Source organism: Triticum dicoccoides, chromosome 1A, assembly GCF_002162155.2.
Source record: "Triticum dicoccoides isolate Atlit2015 ecotype Zavitan chromosome 1A, WEW_v2.0, whole genome shotgun sequence".
NCBI classification, from domain to species: domain Eukaryota; kingdom Viridiplantae; phylum Streptophyta; class Magnoliopsida; order Poales; family Poaceae; genus Triticum; species Triticum dicoccoides.
The window spans coordinates 132,032,532-132,053,037 of NC_041380.1; the positions used below are offsets into that span (position 1 = coordinate 132,032,532).

At 46.9% G+C, this 20,506-nt stretch overlaps 1 protein-coding gene across 1 annotated transcript in view; it reads right to left on the reverse strand.

Annotated features, from left to right (window-relative positions):
* The window catches only part of LOC119352088 (xaa-Pro dipeptidase-like), a 34,697-nt gene that overhangs the window by 2,763 nt on the left and 11,428 nt on the right, over nucleotides 1-20,506 (reverse strand). Inside the window, exons 2-3 of the mRNA XM_037618827.1 lie at nucleotides 11,822-12,313; nucleotides 147-739 (exon numbers count right to left, since the gene is read on the reverse strand). Coding sequence (XP_037474724.1) covers nucleotides 147-739; nucleotides 11,822-12,313 — 1,085 coding nt within the window. The remainder of the gene's footprint in view (nucleotides 1-146; nucleotides 740-11,821; nucleotides 12,314-20,506) is intronic.

The window sequence follows — 20,506 nt, forward strand, 5'->3', positions numbered from 1 at the left end:
TCTGTGTTGTGGTCGGTGGACTGCCGGCCCTCCTCAAGGAGGAGGAAGGCACGACAGCAAAGGAGGGAGGGGAAGGGGCTCTGCATGGTGAGGATGGGCACGGCATAACGGAAACGGGGGTGAAGGCCACGAATCATGTTGAGCACCTGATCACGATCGTCGACGGGAGAGCCGAGGTCGGCGAGCCGGTCGGCGCACTCCTTGAGCCGGGCGAAGTAGGTGAGGATCGACGAGGACCCCTGCTCGAGCCGCCGGAACTCGGTGGCCTGGAAAACCACCTGATGCTCGCGGTTCTCCACAAAGAGGCTGCAGATGGCGGCCCAGACCTCACCGGCGGTGGCGCCGTGCTGGTGTACGAGCCCGAACACCTCTGGGCTAATGCGGTTGTAGAGCCACGACACGATGTGCGCGTTGTCTTGCAGCCACACCGGATCAGTGGGGCGAGGCGCGCCGGAGATGTGGTCGAGGACGGCGTACTTCTGGAAGGTAACCTCAAACAGAGTACGCCATTGGGAGAAGTTTGGCGGGTTCAGGCCGAGGATGAGTAGGACCTTCTGGTTGATGAAGACATCGGCGAGGGGGGAGAGGTCGCGAACACCCGTGGAGGACGACGCGGTCAGGTCCAGCAGGAAGAGCGGTCCACGAACGAGTGCAGCCGGCGTCAGCAGTGTCTGGGTGGAGGAGGAGGAGACCGGCGTGGCAGGTGTGCGCGGGGTGATGACCCACGAGTATAGGGGATCTATCGTAGTCCTTTCGATAAGTAAGAGTGTCGAACCCAACGAGGAGCAGAAGGAAATGATAAGCGGTTTCTAGCAAGGTATTCTCTGCAAGTACTGAAATAAGTGGTAACAGATAGTTTTGTGATAAGATAATTTGTAACGAGCAACAAGTAACAAAAGTAAATAAGGTGCAGCAAGGTGGCCCAATCCTTTTTATAGCAAAGGATAAGCCTGGACAAACTCTTATATGATGTAAAGCGCTCTCGAGGACACATTGGAATATCGTCAAGCTAGTTTTCATCGCGTTCATATGATTCGTGTTCGGTACTTTGATAACTTGGTATGTGGGTGGACCGGTGCTCGGGTGCTGCCCTTACTTGGACAAGCATCCCACTTATGATTAACCTCTATTGCAAGCATCCGCAACTACAACAAAAGTATTAAGGTAAACCTAACCATAGCATGAAACATATGGATCCAAATCAGCCCCTTACGAAGCAACGCATAAACTAGGGTTTAAGCTTCTATCACTCTAGCAACCCATCATCTACTTATTACTTCCCAATGCCTTCCTCTAGGCCCAAATAATGGTGAAGTGTCATGTAGTCGACGTTCACATAACACCACTAGAGGAGAGACAACATACATCTCATCAAAATACCGAACAAATACCAAATTCACATGACTACTAATAGCAAGACTTCTCCCATGTCCTCAGGAACAAAAGTAACTACTCACAAAGCATAAACATGTTCATAATCAGAGTGGTATTAATATGCATATAGGATCTGAACATATGATATTCCACCAATTAAACCAACTAGCATCAACTACAAGGAGTAATTAACACTACTAGCAACCTACTAGCACCAATCCCGGACTTGGAGACAAGAATTGGATACAAGAGATGAACTAGGGTTTTGAGATGAGATGGTGCTGATGAAGATGTTGATGGAGATTTCCCTCTCCCGATGAGAGGAGCGTTGATGATGATGATGGCGATGATTTCCCCCTCTGGGAGGGAAGTTTCCATGGCAGAACAGCTCCGCCAGAGCCCTAGATAGGTTCTACCAAGGTTCCACCTCGCGGCGGCGGAGTTTCGTCCGAGAAGATGGCTTATGATTTTTTTCCCCATCGAAAGACTCCATATAGCAGAAGATGGCCACCAGAGGGCCACCAGGGGACCCACGAGGTAGGGGGCGTGCCCAGGGGGTAGGGCGCGACCCCCACCCTCGTGGGCAGGGTGTGGCCCCCCTGGTGAAGTTCTTGCTCTCAGTATTTTTTATATATTTGGAAAACATCTTCCGTGAAGTTTCTGGACTTTTGGAGCTGTGCAGAATAGGTCTCTAATATTTGCTCCTTTTCCAGCCCAGAATCCCAGCTGCCGGCATTCTCCCTCTTTATGTAAACCTTGTAAAATAAGAGAGAATAGGCATAAGTATTGTGACATAATGTGTAATAACAGCCCATAATGCAATAAATATTGATATAAAAGCATGATGCAAAATGGACGTATCAACTCCCCCAAGCTTAGACCTCGCTTGTCCTCAAGCGAAAAGCCGAAGTCGAAAAATATGTCCACATGTTTAGAGATAGAGGTGTCGATAAAAATAAAATATGGACATGAGGGCATCATGATCATTCTTAGAACAACAACTCATATAATTCTTTGTCATATAGTATCTAATGCTAGAGTAATAATTCAATCACAATATCAAGTATGAATCGTAAACTTCATTGAAAACTAACAAACTACAATCTCAGTCATTGAAGCAATTGCAATTTATCATAACATAGGAAAGAGTCAATGTATAAGAGCTTTTCAGCAAGTCCACATACTCAACTATCATATAATCTTTCACAATTGCTGACACTCACACAATACTTATGGGTATGGAGTTTTAATCGTACACAGAGAAAGATAGGGGCTTATAGTTTTGCCTCCCAACGTTTTACCTCAAGGATAATGTCAACAATAATAGTTCATGAAAACTCACATCCAATTAGCCATATATACCAGGATCTTTCCAACATACTGTGCTTGCCAAAGGATAAAATGTAAAAAGGAAGGGTGAAGATCACCATGACTGTTATGCAATGTAGGAGATAAAAGTAAAAGATAGGCCCTTCGCAGAGGGAAGCAGAGGTTGTCATGCACTTTTATGGTTGGATGCACAAAATCTTAATGCGAAAGAACGTCACTTTATATTGCCACTTGTGATATGGACCTTTATTATGCAGTCTGTCGCTTTTATTACTTCCATATCACACGCTTGTATAAAGCTTATTTCCTCCACACCAATCAACCATACATATTTGGAGAGCAATTTTTATTGCTTGCACCAATGACAACTTACTTGATGGATCTCACTCAATCCATAGGTAGATATGGTGGACTCTTATGGCAAGACTGGTTTAAGGGTATTTGAAAGCACAAGTAGTATCTCTACTTGGTGCAATGAATTTGGCTAGCATGAGGGGGAAAGGCAAGCTCATCATGTTGGAAGATCCAAGACGATATAATTTATCTCAGATGTAAGAAAACATAACCCATTACGTTGTCTTCCTTGGCCAATGTCAACTCTTTAACATGTCATATTTTAATGAGTGCTCACAATCATAAAAGATGTCCAAGATAGTATATTTATATGTGAGGACCTCTCTTTATTTATTACTTCCTATTAATTGCAGCGATGACCAAAACTGTGTTTGTCAACTCTCAACAACTTTTATTCATCATACTCTTTCTATGTGAGCTCATTACTCTCCATAAGACTCATATGATCTCTTTGTTTCTTTTATTTCTTTCTCTTTTCTTTTATTCCTTTAGGATCATGGCAAAATAATCAAGCCCTTGACTCAACACTAATCTTTATTATATAGCTCACGGACTTGATTACGTAGAAGAATAATAAAGCAAAACTCACAACTAAATCATACTAACTTTTATTCTACTAGATCAAGATATTAACAAAAGGATCGAACTAAGGAAAACGGTAAAGATAAAAGTGATGGCAATACGATACCGGGGCACTCTCCCAAACTTGGCAGTTGCCAAGTGGAGTGCCCATACCAGATACTCAATTCTTCTTTGTTGGTGGAGACGGTGGTGGTTTTGTTGATGGCGTAGGCTTTTCGTCCTTCTTCCAAGGCATAGGCTCACCATCACAGAAGGACGATCGAGTCTCTGGGATCCTCAAATCTACAGCCAAACTCATCCTTTTGAATCTATATTCATACTCACAGTTTTGGTTTTGCAGGTCATAGATTTGAGCTTGAAGGTGCTCGATTTTCTCATGAAGCTTGAAGATGGTCTCCCCGATGTTGTCGGCATCCGGCTTGTGTTTGTTGGTGAACTCTGCGATCATCATGTGGTTGGAGTTGAGTCCACGCTCCACCATCCCCTGACACTTGAAAACTTGTTGCTCCATTGCTTCGAGCCTCGCCTCCACGCTTCTGGTCCCCTTCGGTCCCTCAGCATCACGGATGTGCCGCAACCCATCACGCATCTCAATGGTTTGAGGGTGTCGCTGCACCTCCGCGAGGTAAGGGTTGATGACCTTCTCGAAGAACTTGTCCTTGTGGGCACTTGGAGACGTCATGATAATCTAGATCTGTCAGAAAAACAGCTCGAAACAAAGACATGAGATTTTTGCATGATACGGGAGTCAAAGCCCCCGGGAGATTATATAATGAATTTTTACCGATCAAAATACGTGTCGTGTACGAAAATGGAGTCCGGAGAGCACACGAGGTGCCCACAAGGTAGGGGCGCGCCCAGTAGGGTAGGGCGCGCCCTCCACCCTCGTGGAGGCCTCGTGTCCTTCCCGGACTGCTGCTTATTTTTCTATTTTTCTAAATATTCCAAAACGGAGAAATATTGCCTAAAAACTGTTGTGGAGTCGGTTTACTTACCGTACCACATACCTATTCCTTTTCGGAGTCTGAAATGTTCTGGAAAGTGTCCCTTATGTATTACTCCAGGGTTACGGTTTCAATAACATTGGTTTCAACATTTATGGGATTACCTGAGATATAATGTTTAATTCTTTGACCATTCACCACCTTCGGATTTGTGCCTTCGAAGTTGTTGATTTTTATGGCACCGGAACGGTAGACCTCCTCGATAACGTAAGGACCTTCCCATTTAGAGAGAAGTTTTCCTGCAAAAAATCTTAAACGAGAGTTGTATAGCAATACATAATCACCTACATTAAACTCGCGCTTTTGTATCCTTTTGTCATGCCATCTTTTAACTTTTTCTTTAAACAACTTGGCATTTTCGTAGGCTTGGGTTCTCCATTCATCAAGTGAGCTAATATCAAATAACCTCTTCTCACCGGCAAGTTTAAAATCATAATTAAGTTCTTTAATAGCCCAATAAGCCTTGTGTTCTAGTTCGAGAGGTAAGTGACATGCTTTTCCATAGACCAGTTTATACGGAGACATACCCATAGAATTTTTATATGCAGTTCTATAGGCCCATAATGCATCATCAAGTTTCTTGGATCAATTCTTTCTAGACCTATTAACAGTCTTTTGCAAAATCAATTTGAGTTCTCTATTACTCAATTCTACTTGACCACTAGACTGAGGGTGATAAGGAGATGCAATTCTATGATTAACATCATATTTAGCAAGCATTTTACGAAAAGCGCCATGAATAAAATGTGAACCACCATCAGTCATTAAATATCTAGGGACTCCAAATCTTGGAAAAATAACTTCTTTAAGCATTTTAATAGAAGTGTTATGATCAGCACTACTAGTTGGAATAGCTTCTACCCACTTAGAACGTAATCCACAGCAACTAAAATATGTGTATAACCATTAGAGGAAGGAAAAGGTCCCATATAGTCAAAGCCCCAAACATCAAATGGTTCAATAACAAGTGAATAATTCATAGGCATTTCTTGACGTCTACTAATATTACCAATTCTTTGTCATTCATCACAAGATAAGACAAACTTACGGGGCATCCTTGAAGAGAGTAGGCCAATAAAAACCAGATTGCAGTACCTTATGTGCAGTTCTATCTCCAGCATGGTGTCCTCCATAAGCTTCGGAGTGACACTTGCGTAGGATTTGTTCCTGTTCATGCTCAGGTACACAACGTCTAATAAAACCATCTACTCCTTCTTTATAAAGATGTGGGTCATCCCAAAAGTAATGCCTCAAATCATAGAAGAACTTTTTCTTTTGCTGGTATGTGAAACTAGGTGGTATAAACTTAGCAACAATGTAATTAGCATAATCAGCATACCATGGAGCAGTATGAGAGGCATTTATGACATTTAATTGCTCATCAGGGAAGCTATCATCAATAGGTAGTGGGTCATCAAGCACATTTTCTAACCTAGACAAGTTGTCTGCAACGGGGTTCTCAGCTCCTTTTCTATCAACAATATGCAAATCAAATTCTTGTAGTAAGAGAACCCATCTAATAAGTCTAGGTTTAGCATCTTTCTTTTCCATAAGATATTTAATAGCAGCATGATCAGTGTGAATAGTTACTTTAGAATCAACAATATAAGGTCTAAACTTATCACAAGCAAATACAACTGCTAAGAATTCTTTTTCAGTAGTAGCATAATTTATTTGAGCATTATCTAGAGTTTTACTAGCATATTGAATAACATTTAGTTTCTTATCAACTCTTTGTCCTAGAATAGCACCTACAGCATAATCACTAGCATCCCACATAATTTCAAAGGGTAAATTCCAATCAGGTGGCTGAACAATAGGTGCAGAAATCAATGCTTTCTTAAGTATTTCAAATGCTTCTACACAATCATCATCAAAGACAAACGGTATATCTTTTTGTAATAAATTAGTCAGAGGCAGAGAAATTTTTGAGAAGTCCTTAATGAACCTCCTATAAAAACCGGCATGACCAAGGAAACTTCTTATACCTTTGATGTCCTTGGGACATGGCATCTTTTCAATAGCATCAACCTTGGCTTTATCAACTTCAATACCTCTTTCAGAAACTTTATGCCCCAAGACAATACCTTCATTAACCATAAAGTGGCACTTTTCCCAATTCAAGACAAGATTAGTTTCTTCACATCTCTGCAAAACTCGATCAAGGTTGCTCAAGAAATCATCAAAAGAAGATCCATAGACGGAAAAGTCGTCCATGAAACCTCACAAATCTTTTCACAAAAGTCAGAGAATATAGCCATCATGCATCTTCGAAAGGTAGCAGGTGCATTACATAAACCAAAAGGCATACATCTATAAGCAAAAGTACCAAAAGGGCATGTAAAAGTAGTCTTTGATTGATCTTTGGCTGACACAGGTATTTGAGAGAAACCAGAATAACCATCTAGAAAGCAAAAATGTGTATGTTTAGATAATTTTTCTAGCATTTGATCGATAAAAGGTAAGGGGTAATGATCTTTTTTAGTAGCCTTATTTAATTTGCAGAAATCAATTACCATCCTATAACCTGTAATAATTCTTTGAGGAATCAATTCATCTTTATCATTAGGAACAACAGTAATATCTCCCTTCTTAGGGACACAATGGACAGGGCTTACCCACTGACTATCAGCAACGGGATAAATTATACCTGCCTCAAGGAGCTTTAGTATCTCCTTTCTTACCACTTCTTTCATTTTAGGATTCAGCCGGTGTTGATGATCACGAACTGGTTTAGCATCTTCTTCCAAATTAATTTTATGTTGACATAGAGTGGGACTAATGCCCTTAAGATCATCAAGAGTATACCCAATAGCAGCACGGTGCTTCTTCAGAGTTTTCAATAATCTCTCTTCTTCATGCTCTGAAAGGTTAACACTAATAATAACATGATATATCTTTTTCTCATCAAGATAAGCATATTTAAGAGTATCAGGTAACAGTTTAAGCTCAAACACGGGATCACCCATGGGTGGAGGAGGATCCCCTAGGATTTCAATAGGTAAATTGTTTTTCAGAATAGGTTCCTGTTTAAAGAATACTTCATCTAATTCCCTTCTTTCATTCATAAATATATCCTTTTCATGGTCTAGCGAATATTGTTCTAAAGGATCACTAGGAGGTACGACAATAGAAGCGAGACCAATAATTTCATCCTTACTAGGTAATTCTTCTTCACGGTGTTGTCTACTAAATTTAGAAAAATTAAATTCATGAGTCATATCATCTAAACCGATAGTAACAACATCTCTTTTGCAATCTATGGTAGCATTAACAGTGTTCAAGAAGGGTCTACCAAATATAATGGGACAAAAGCTATGTTGTGGGGAACCAAGAACAAGAAAATCAGCAGGATATCTAGTTTTCCCACACAAGACTTCAACATCTCTAACAATTCCCATTGGTGAAATAGTATCTCTATTGGCAAGTTTAATTGTGACATTAATATCTTCCATCTCAGCAGGTGTAATATCATGCATAACTTCTTTGTATAAGGAATAAGGTATTGCACTAGCACTAGCACCATATCACATAAGCCATGATAACAATGATCTCCTATTTTAGCAGAAATAATAGGCATGCCTACCACAGGTCTAGGTTTATCTTTATCACGGGGTTTAGCAATTCTAGCAGTTTCATTACACAAATAAATAACATGCCCATCTATATTATCAGACAAGAGATCTTTAACAATGGCAATATTAGGTTCAACTTTAACTTGCTTAGGAGGTGTATATGTTTTAATATTGCTTTTACGAACCACAGTTGAAGCTTTAGCATGATCCTTTATCCTAACAGGGAAAGGTGGTTTCTCAACATAAGAAGTAGGAACAATAGGATCATTATAAGTGATAGTCTTTTCTTCAACTTTAATAGGTGCAGCTACTTTTACTTCTATGGGAGGATGATATTTAAACCACTTCTCCTTTGGGAGATCAACATAAGCAGCAAAAGATTCACAGAAAGAAGCTACTATCTCAGAGTCAAGTCCATATTTAGTGCTAAATTTATGAAAAATATCGGTATCCATAAAAGATTTAACATAATCAAAACTAGGTGTCATACCTGACTCCTTACCATTGTCGAGGTCCCAATCTTCAGAGTTGCGTTTAATTCTTTCCAATAAATCCCATTTGAATTCAATAGTCTTCATCATAAAAGAGCCAGCACAAGAAGTATCAAGCATGGTGCGATTGTTACCAGAAAGCCGAGCATAAAAATTTTGAATAATCATTTCTCTTGAGAGCTCATGATTGTGGCATGAATATAACATTGATTTAAGGCTCCCCCAAGCTTGAGCGATGCTTTCTCCTTCGCGAGGCCAAAAATTATATATATAATTGCGATCACGATGAACAAGGTGCATAGGATAAAACTTCTGATGAAATTCCAATTTCAATCGTTTGTAATTCCAAGACATCATATCATCACATAGCCTATACCATGTCGATGCATCTCCCCTCAAAGATAAAGGGAAGATATTCTTCTTAACAACATCTCCGGGTACACCTGCAAGCTTAAATAATCCACAAACTTCATCCACATATATCAAATGTTCATCAGGATGTTTTGTTCCATCTCCTAAAAAAGGATTAGCTAGCAGTTTGAACTTCAAAGCAAGCATTTTTCATTTTCATTTTCATTTTCAGTAGGTTCAGTAGGTTGAGGAGCAACTCTTTGCTCTACTGGTCAGGGTGAAGATACCCCGAACAAGCCCCTCAAAGGATTACCTTCCATGGTAACAAGTGACGGTAAATTTCAGCGCACTATATAAATTTTTCCTTACCAAATTCCACCTACCAAAGGCGCTTCACTCCCCGGCAACGGCACCAAAAAAGAGTCTTGATGACCCACAAGTATAGGGGATCTAAGGTAGTCCTTTCGATAAGTAAGAATGTCAAACCCAACGAGGAGCAGAAGGAAATGGCAAGCGGTTTCCAGCAAGGTATTCTCTGCAAGTACTGAATTAAGTGGTAACAGATAGTTTTGTGATAAGATAATTTGTAACGAGCAACAAGTAACAAAAGTAAATAAGGTGCAGCAAGGTGTCCCAATCCTTTTTGTAGCAAAGGATAAGCCTGGACAAACTCTTATATGATGTAAAGCGCTCCCGAGGACACATGGGAATATCGTCAAGCTAGTTTTCATCGCGTTCATATGATTCGCATTCGGTACTTTGATAATTTGGTATGTGGGTGGACCGGTGCTCGAGTGTTGCCCTTACTTGTAAAAGCATCCCACTTATGATTAACCTCTATTACAAGCATCCGCAACTACAACAAAAGTATTAAGGTAAACCTAACCATAGCATGAAACATATGGATCCAAATCAGCCCCTTGCGAAGCAACGCATAAACTGGGGTTTAAGCTTCTGTCACTCTAGCAACCCATCATCTACTTATTACTTCCCAATGCCTTCCTCTAGGCCCAAATAATGGTGAAGTGTCATGTAGTCGACGTTCACATAACACCACTAGAGGAGAGACAACATACATCTCATCAAAATATCGAACGAATACCAAATTCACATGACTACTAATAGCAAGACTTCTCCCATGTCCTCAGGGACAAAAGTAACTACTCACAAAGCATAAACATGTTCATAATCAGAGGGGTATTAATATGCATATAGGATCTGAACATATGATCTTCCACCAATTAAACCAACTAGCATCAACTACAAGGAGTAATTAACACTACTAGCAACCTACTAGCACCAATCCCGGACTTGGAGACAAGAATTGGATACAAGAGATGAACTAGGGTTTTGAGATGAGATGGTGCTGATGAAGATGTTGATGGAGATTTCCCTCTCCCGATGAGAGGAGCATTGGTGATGATGATGGCGATGATTTCCCCCTCCGGGAGGGAAGTTTCCTCGGCAGAACAGGTCGGCCAGAGCCCTAGATTGGTTCCACCAAGGTTCCACCTCGTGGAGGCGGAGTTTCGTCTAAGAAGATGGCTTATGATTTTTTCCCATCGAAAGACTCCATATAGCAGAAGATGGTCACCAGAGGGCCACCAGGGGGGCCACGAGGTAGGGGGCGCGCCCCCCACCCCCGTGGGCAGGGTGTGGCCCCCCTGGTGAAGTTCTTGCTCTTAGTATTTTTTATATATTTGGAAAACATCTTCCGTGAAGTTTCAGGACTTTTGGAGCAATGCAGAATAGGTCTCTAATATTTTCTCATTTTCCAGCCCAGAATCCCAGCTGCCGGCATTCTCCCTCTTTATGTAAACCTTGTAAAATAAGAGAGAATAGGCATAAGTATTGTGACATAATGTGTAATAACAGCCCATAATGCAATAAATATTGATATAAAAGCATGATGCAAAATGGACGTGTCACGGGGCGTCACCGGTTCCAGGGCCGCTGCCGAGAGGAGGAGGAGGTGGGGGAGTGGGAGATGCCATGGCGGTTCTGGGGAGTTGGAGAGGCAGCGGAAGAGTGGTTCAGCGACGAAGGAGAAAACCAGCATCTGATACCATGTGGATCGGTGGAGAGGAAGAGCAAAGCACTTAGGTGCTGCCATTGCCATTGCCAAGAGCGCGGGGTGCCACTACAATAGGGGCGCGGAGCGCCAGTACAATAGAGAGAGAGAGAGAGAGAGAGAGAGAGAGAGAGAGAGAGAGAGAGAGCAGCTCTAGTACGTGCATGGGATCGTGGGTAGATGCATGCAGTGCGTGGGAGAGTGGAGAGAACTGCTAACAGCTACATATTTTGACTACGATATATGGCAGATGAAAAACTTTTCTAACTGAAAAGTTTGAAGAGGATGCATACATGATAAAGCTAGAAGAGGATGTATGCATGATAGCTTGGAATTGTTTATTGTATTACTCGAGCCTCGTGGGCATATATATAGAAGTACATAATATTCTTTGAGTATAATACAAGTTAGAACGAATCTTAGTCTATCCTATATTATACTCCCTCTGTATTGTTTCCCCCAACTACAAGTATTTCAATATAGATGGAGTAATAAAAATCCCAAACCAGCCAACAACTTGTGAGAGGCTCTCTGTTTATCAAAGTACCCTATATTTATTCGGCAAAAAAGTACCCTATATTTCATAAAATTATTATTGTTATCTTTTTTCTCTCAAGGGCATGACGAATTGAAGTGCTTAGGACTTGGGAAGGCCATTCTCTGTTATTGTCGTAGTGGAACAGGAATCACGTGAATGCCATGCTGCGCCAGCCATTACCGCTTCTATTTCGCAGATCTCTTGAGGGCAGTTCGTGAGGTTCGTGCATCCTTGTGCCGTCACATACACATTACTTTCAATGCGAACACCACCAGAGCTTCTGTATATTTGTATCTTTTCCCAGTTGAAGAACTCTGAGCAAATTGGATCATTCCTGGCCTGCCTCAGCAAAGCGTCAATGAAGTAACATCCCGGCTCGACCGTAATAACCATGCCTTCTTTAAGCTCTCTTGTGGTGCGCAAGGATCTCAATCCCGGCTCCTCCGGTCTCTCTAAACCCTCGGGGTAGCCTCCGGGATCATGCGCGTCAATTCCAAGCAAGTGCCCAAGACCATGAGGCATGAAGACAGCACCCAACCTTCTGTCCATCATGTCATCAATATCACCATGGATAATATCTTCTTTCTCTAAAGACTCGAGTATTCTCCGCTCTGCCAGCTTGTGCATGCCGATCCATTTCACCCTAGGTGTCGGTGGGAAATGACACCTATGGGATCACAAGAATCCCTACTGCGGTTGCGGGGCGCGGGGTTGAGAGAAGAGCGGGTCTAACAGAGAGCACGCGGTTCGTTTATCCAGGTTCGGGCCGCGAGGATGCGTAAAACCCTAGTCCTGCTTTGGTGGATGTATCCTGAGTTCTTGAACTAGCTACGGGTGTAACGAGCTCAAAAATTCCGAATCCCTCCCCTCGTCGCCTTGGGCCTCCTTTTATAGAAAAAGCGGTCGCCACAGTGGCAGACAGGAGGCGGAAAGGCAACAGTGTTGCGAGGTTATCCTGGTATTACAGGACAAAGCGCATTAAATGCGAGGCTTAGGTGTCCCTCCACTTTATCAGGGGCGGGGGCGGGGCTCGTCCCATCCGTTTCTGCTCCTCCAAGCTTCGACACGCGCCCTGGCCAGCGATGCATGCGGTGCCATGTAGGTAGGCAGGCAGCTGAGGTGGCGCGGTGGTGGAGCCTCCATGAAGGGTTGCATGTCGCCACGCAGGTGCGTGCCCAGCTGGTTGTGTCAGCAGCTGCATGCGAACGGCGGCGGAGACTTGGCTGGTGCGGGCCTGATGGTGGCCCTGCTGGTGCCCTTGGCGAGGGCCACCCGGCAAGGGTCTTGCCGTGGCGTGTAGGCGTCCCCGGCAAGGATCTCACCGGGGGTCTTGTGAGATTCTTCGGTGAGGAAGGTTGCCTTCCTATCCTCATTTGATCTTAACTATTCTTTGTCTTCACGAAGATCTGCATGCCACCACAGAGGTGCCTCCCGAGCCCTGTCCAGTGCATTTGCCAAGTGTTGGTGGGCTCGAGGGTGGCTCGCTCGGCTGGCGTGGGCGAGCTGCCCCAGCAAGGGTCCTTGCCGGGGAAACCTGCTTTGCCCATCTGATCTTTGTGGCCTTGGTCCTTGTCGTTGCTTTTGCTTCGTCGGGCTTCAATCTTACCTTGGCTTACCTCCCTTCCTCTGCTTGTGTGGTCACGGGCGCGGCTCTGACTGCCCGTGCACAGGAAAAGGGGTACAAAAATGTGCCCCTAGTTTTGTACACCGACAGGAGCCCCCAGGCCTGAGCCACACATAAGCGCGACACGTTGTTGGGTCAGGCCCAAGACGGTGCGTGGGCAGGCGGGGCGGTTTTTACCGCGGTAAATTTTTTCGCGTGTTGTGCCTCCCACGACCCGCGCGCGCGACGCGGGGTGGAGGGGTGTGCATGACGTAGGCGGCATGCGTGGAGCGGTTTTCACACGCATGCGTCACATTGCAGTAAAGGGGCGGCTCGCGCCTTCCCCATAAAGGGAGGGAGGCGTGGAGGCACGGCTCATTTACTGTATGAGTCTTCAAGGCGTCCACTCCCTTGATTACGGGGTGGCGAGTGATCGCCTCACCCGTCCCCTGGGATCTACACGTCTGCCACGCGTCTTTCATGCGCTCGGGGTGGCAAACAGTGGAGGCGGGAAACCGGGCCGTCGCTGGTTGGGGCGGCAGGTCGGTCTTGGTTCCCTGCACCTCTTGTGTCTTGATTGGCCGAGCGGGGCGGCCGAGCCCCAACCCCGTTCCTTTATAAAGAGGGTGAAGGGGGATGGCATCCCGCATTCTTCTATCTTCTACCTCTCTTCGCTTCCGCTCCTTCCTTTCATCCACCATGGAGAAAGGGAATCCCGGTCCTTCGACGATGGCGGCGAGGGTCGCCGCTTGACAACGCGCCTCTCTTCCCCCTGAGCCCGTGTTGGCAGAGTCGGCCGCGAGGGGAAGGGGGAGGGGGCGACACCGTGGGTGAGGCCGGGGCAGAGGTCGCGGTGCTCGGGGAAGGGGAGGATGGGGCGGTAGATCAGCCTCTCCTCCGCCAGCAGCTCCTCCTCCGATGGAGGGCCATGCAGGAGACAACCCCTGCGAATTCTTCGTCAGGCTGCGCCAGCCACCGCGTCGCCGCCTTCGCCTCCCAACTCCATTCGCACGGGAGATGGAGCTGGATCCGCCGCAGGCGTTGCGGTTGCATATGAGGGGCTGTGGGAATGGCGGCACATGGGCCGACGTCGAGTTCCCCGCCCCTCAGGTCATGTATCTCCACCGAGGGTGGAAAACCTTCGCTTGCCTCCACTGCTTGATGGATGGGCTCACTCTCCATTTCAAACTAATGGAGGATGGCCTCCTCTCTGTCAAGATCTTCGGGCACTTCGGGACTCGCGTAAGGTGCTGCGTGGAGAGCTCTTCTGACGATGAAGATTCCTCCTCGAGCGAGAGCGGCGAGGAGGACAGCGGCAGCGACAACGAGGCTAGCGGGTGGCAGGATGACGGGTCTGATTAGGCGTCGGGTGCCGCTCTGAGCGGCACTGGCGACCCCATCATCCGCGTCGCCGGCTCCTTCAACTTCTTGGGGTCGTCTCCTTGGGCGGCTGGCGTTGGGAGGCTGTGGAAGAGGAAGAGGGCGGGCGGCAAGGCCATCAAGTCGGAGTACGCGGGCACCGACGCCTTCGTCGCGTACCGACGTCCTGCCGCATCGTCTTCGAGCTCTGCCTCCAACGCCGCCATCACCATCCAGCCCTTGGACGGCCACCAAGATGTCCTCTTGGTGTCTTATGCCACTCGTAGCTCGCCTAGGCGCCCCTTTTGCCCTTCTGCTTTCTTGTTCCATTTCCTGAGGAGAGAGACAAGAAAGGTATTACGGGCATCTTATCTCTTTTTAGTCTTGTAAGCCTTCGGGCCTTTGTTAACTTTAGAACTTGTAATCCCTTTGTTCATGTTTTTCATTTCGTATAACTGTACATGTACGATATGTTTTTTTAATGAAAAAGGGATGTTTGCTGGGTTTTCCGTTCGTAGGTAAAACCCACGACAAGGAGTAAATCCTTGTTACCTTTAAGGTAAACGTTTTCCTGCCCGGCAACAGGCCTTGTCGTCCCCCCACTTCGCTCGACCTTTCTCACGCCCTTGGCGGAGGCAGGGATGAGGTGGGCTTAGGCTCTTCGTTTCATTTCCTTGCTGCCGCGACTACGACCAATTCGGTCCCAGGAAACGAGTCCTAGGATCCGGAATGAGGGTAGCACGGTAGCCTAAGGATAAAACGAGGTTTCACATACCTCAGTTCATAACGAAACACATGATAAGGGATAGAGAACTTATCTGAATATGCAGCCCCCGGCAACCTTGGCTTGCCGCGGGTGGATCTTTGCTCTTGTAGCCCCTGTCATGGTTCTAAGACTGACAGTAGAATAGGGGGGTAGGAATGTAGAGGCAAGATCCTAGCTATGGAGGAGTTGTACACACGAGTTTTATGAGTTCAGGCCCTTCTCGGAGGAAGTAACAGCCCTACGTCTCGGAGCCCGGAGGCGGTCGACTGGATATATGCGTGTGAATTACAAAAAGTGCGAACCCCTGTCCCAGAGGAGGGGGTGGCTTATATAGAGTGCGCTAGGACCCCAGCTCCCCTCTTTTCACACAGGGTTCAATGTTCATAAAGGAGGAGCGTTAATGGTAATGTCCGAAGTAAAGTGCTATAAATGTCCATAAAGCTATGACTTAAACCCAGACCGTTGCGGAGTGAAGGGCTTCTCATCTTCTGGTGGTCGAGTGTCTTCAAGGTGGTCGAGTGAACACATCTTCATGGTCGAGTGGATGATGGTTTCTCTTCGACTGCTTCTGATTCTTTGTAGAGATGCCCTTGAGGAGGGTATGTTGGATAGATCCATGACCGTACCCTAGGTACATAGCTTCATCATTAGCCCCCGAATGAATCAGGGTTTGAGTGAGGAAGGAGTTGGGAACACTTCCGACTCATTCTTTATGCTATGAGCATATCTTGTTCTGGAACAATGAACTGAGGAGACGACGTCAACTCCTTTTTCAGTCACCTTGGTCCATTCTTGGTTTTTGTCGAGTGAATTTTCACGGTAGAATTCCGAATGATAATGTAGAGGACGTTTACAGTCTAGCAAGTTGCTCTGCTCTCCGCGGGATTCGAATTTTGGGAAGCGCGCCGGACGGGCAAGACCGTGGTAATCGGGGCGGATTAGGCAAGTCTCCTCGATCTCCGCGCCACCTTTTTTGCCACGTACTGCGCGCGCGACTGTTGCGGGATTTGTTTAGATCGTCTGGGTCCACCAGTCAGTCACTCGGGGAATGACCTTATAAAAGGCACCGGACCAGGCCTCTGCCCCATGCGCTCCCATTCTCTTTTCTTCTTCCTCCGACCTCTTCGCCACGCTCACTTCTGCTCTCGTCGCCGGACCCTCACTCGAACTCAATCCATTCCCATGGGGAAAGATAAGACGGTGGCGCTGGAGCGTGCGAAGAAGGCGACCGCGAAGGCAAAGGGCAAGCGGACCAGCCGGGGCGGATCCTCGTTGAGATCCGGCCTGCCGCCGGGCTAGATCCAGGGCGACTGGATCCGCTCGACGATCAGCCAGGACGACCTCGACGACCTGGTGGAGGGGGGACTGATCCCCCACAAGTCGGCACGGCTCCCGGGGAACGAGACCGAGCCGCAGCCAAGGGAGGGTGAGTGTGTTGTGGAGCAGGTCACTTGGAGCGACAAAGGGTACCTGGATGCCGAGGAGGACGAGGAGAGCGACGAATCGACTGATGACGAAGAGGTCGACTCGCCTCCTCGCAGGGAGAGGAGATCCAAACACGCTCACGACCCGGCGAGCGCTCCGGGCCTGGTGGCCGCGCCGGTTGGGCAGTCTTCGAAGCGTCCCAGGACGTCTTCCCCAACGCTGATTGAGAAGGCTCCGAAGCATCCCAAAGTTGTGCCGCCTCCAACGCCGAAAGCACCGAAAGCCACCTCCTCCAAACTGCCAAAGGCTTCGCCCAGGATCAAAGTGACTGTCCCTACTATCTCCGGGTAATCATCTGACTTGTTCTTTTTGTTGACTCAAGTAACAGAACATAACCGACTGGATGCGGGTCTTTGTAGTGCTGCTACGTCAGGAACCTCTTCTCTCCAGTACCGAGACGAGGAGATGGAAGACGTGGTTACCTCTAACCCAGGTAGAAACTCTTATGATCTTGTTCTTGATTCCTTGGTCGATTGCATTCTAGTGGTTCACTTGGGGTCGAATGATCTGTCTTGCAGCTCCACCCAACGTCATCGATCTTCCAGATGACAATGAAGATGTGGCTCTTAAGCCCAGGAAGAGCAAGAAGGTAGCAGCTGGCAAGATGTCTCGGCAAGGGCCAACAACAACACCACCTGTCCGTCAACCTGAAGACGCGGGCAGGGCCTCTGTAACCTTCACTGCACCCTTGTCGAGTGAGCACTCCGCACCGTCGATTACACTGGTGATTCCTTTAGTCGTCCAACTCCACGCCACGGAGCTTCAAGCTGACACACCTGGGTCGTCTGCTCTCTTTTTCACCAGCTACATCGTCCCGGACAACCAGTCAGAAGCGGCTGTGGAAGCCATCCGACAGGCTGACGTGATGATGGAGAGGGTGAAGACGGTGCATGAGAATAGCCAGGCTACCTATGACGCCAGCGCTGCTCTTCGGGCCAATGTCCAGGTAAGTAGACTTTCCGACTGCTCTTGTTCTATGAGGATATGCTACCCGAAAAAATTTCTTCTACACAATCTCCTGTTGTTTGCGTTGAATCAGAGCACCCACTGGGTGTTTTGTTGTCTTTGGTAGTTGCATTCTTCCACTCGGTCTGGGCGAGTGGGATCTGAACCGGTGGGGGCACGCTAAGTGCACCCACTGGGTGTAGTCCCCGAGACCGCGGTCGACTGCTGGCAGTCGACTGGGGTCTGAGTTCTATCTTCCTTTCTTTTTCTTTTCTTCCACTTGACTCAGGCGGACCGGTCGAGTAGGATCTGAACCGGTCGGGGCACACCAAGTGCACCCACTGGGTGTAGTCCCCGAGACCGCGGTCGACTGCTGATAGTCGACTGTGGTCTGAACAGTTTTTTTTAACTTGGTCCGGGCGGACCGGTCGAGTTGGGTCTTAATCAGCGGGGGCACGCCAAGTGCACCCGCTGGGTGTAGCCCTCGAGACCGCAGTCGACTATGTGCAGTCGGCTGGGGTCTAAGCAAACTTCTTTAGGTTTTATTCACTCGGAAGTAAACAACCTTTGATCTTATCGACTGACCCATCTTTTGCCTTCTGCAGAAGTCTTGTACTCTTATTTCCAAGTTTGTTGAACTTGAGGAGAAGCAGAGGCAACTCAACCTCGACTTGGAATTGGCCAAGCAGAATCTGAAGAAAGCTCAAGACGAAGCTGCTGGTATGGAAGGTAACTGGATGTCGACTGACTTTCAATATATTTCTTTGGTCTTCTTGTTTGATTTGATTGCTTCTTTTGTAGAGAAAATGAAGTTGGCTCTGGAGAAGAAGGACTTGGACCTCGCCGCCGCGCAAAAAGCAGACCAAGATAAAACTGCTCTCGCGGACCAGAAGCTTGCTTCAGTCGGAACGCTGGAAGGGGAGGTGAACAAACTGAAATCTTGCCTCAATGAAGCTAACCGTGAAGTGACTAGTCTGAAGAAGGACAAGGTTGCCCTGAATGAAAAGCTGGAGTCCGCAATCCGCAAGAGGAATGACACGGAAGCTTATCTGAGGACTCTTGCCAAGAAGCTCTATCTCACGCTGGAAGGTATTTCTTTTAAACCGACTATGTTGATGCTTGCGATCGGATCCTGCTCAGTCGACTCACTAATTTTTGGCTGCAGAATTCTGCCAAGACTTCGACGAGGAAACTGGAAAGGTCGAGACGGGTATGGACCCTATCGCTTCTCCAGTTTGTGACGAAACTGCAATGAACGTGCTCCGACTGGAGTCCCGTATCGCCAGCGCCACAAGCTACCTCGTGCGCCTGAAGGAGGTAGTCTCCCGAATCGACTCAACGCTTTGGCCAAGGGTGACGCTTCAAAATGACCTGGAATCCCTGATGGCTCGACTGAACGAGATCCCTGACCGAGTGCAAGAATGGAAGAAGTCCTCCGCCCGGTGTGGTGCTGACGTGGTGCTGTCCTTGGTGTGAGTCCATTGCAAGGAGGCTCGTGAAGACAAGCTGGCTGCGATCAAAGTCGCTAACACCAAAAAGCATGACTTCCAATCCTTCATGGAGACTTTCATCGCAACCGCTACTCGGACCACTAATGGGATCGACCTGGACGCATTCGTCGAGCCTGCCAGCCCTGCTCCTGCCGAGTGAACAAACTTATGAGACTTGAATCTGCTTTAAATTTGCCTCGGAAAGCCAAGTGATTGTTGTAACCGTTAAACTCCTTCGGGCTTGATGCCCGAATACTTTGGATTTGCTGCTTGGAACTTTAGGATTTATTCGAATTTGGTTTATCTCCAAATGTGCTTGCATTTTGCCTTCGAATGGACTTTGTTCACTGCTCGGAATAGTCTTTGCGTTGGAGATGCAGCTCTGAAGTGGTGGCTCTAGTCGACCTGCGCTTCGTCGTCCTTGCGGATAGGGATGGAGCGCACGTTGTACTTGTGCCGCAGCTCCAAAGGAGAAGGTTGCAGTCGACCTGCACCTCGTCGTCCTTGCGGATATGGATGGACCGCATGTTGTACTTGTGTCATAGCTCCGAAGGAGAAGGTTGCAGTCGACCTGCACCTCGTTGTCCTTGTGAATAGGGATGGAGCACACGTTGTACTTGTGCCGTAGCTCCAAAAGAGAAGGTTGCAGTCGACCTGCACCTCGTCGTCCTTGCGGATAGGGATGGAGCGTACGTTGTACTTGTGCCGTAGCTCCGAAAGAGAAGGTTGCAGTCGACCTGCACCTCGTCATCCTTGCGGATAGGGATGGAGCGTACATTGTACTTGTGTTGTAGCTCCGAAGGAGAAGGTTGCAGTCGACCTGCACCTCATCGTCCTTGTGGATAGGGATATGTTTCGAACTTAGGCGAGTACTGGACTGCAGCTAAGCCCCCGAGTGGGAGGATTGCTCTCCACTCGGTAGGATTTTTTCAAACTTAGGCGAGTATTGGACTGCAGCTAAGCCTCCGAGTGAGAGAACTTAGGCGAGTACTGGACTGCAGCTAAGCCCCTCGAGTGGGAGGATTGCTCTCCACTCGGTAGGATTTTTTAAAACTTAAGCGAGTATCGGACTACAGCTAAGCCTCCGAGTGAGAGAACTTAGGCAAGTACTGGACTGCAGCTAAGCCCCCAAGTGGGAGGATTGCTCTCCACTCGGTAAGATTTTTCAAACTTAGGCGAGTATCGAACT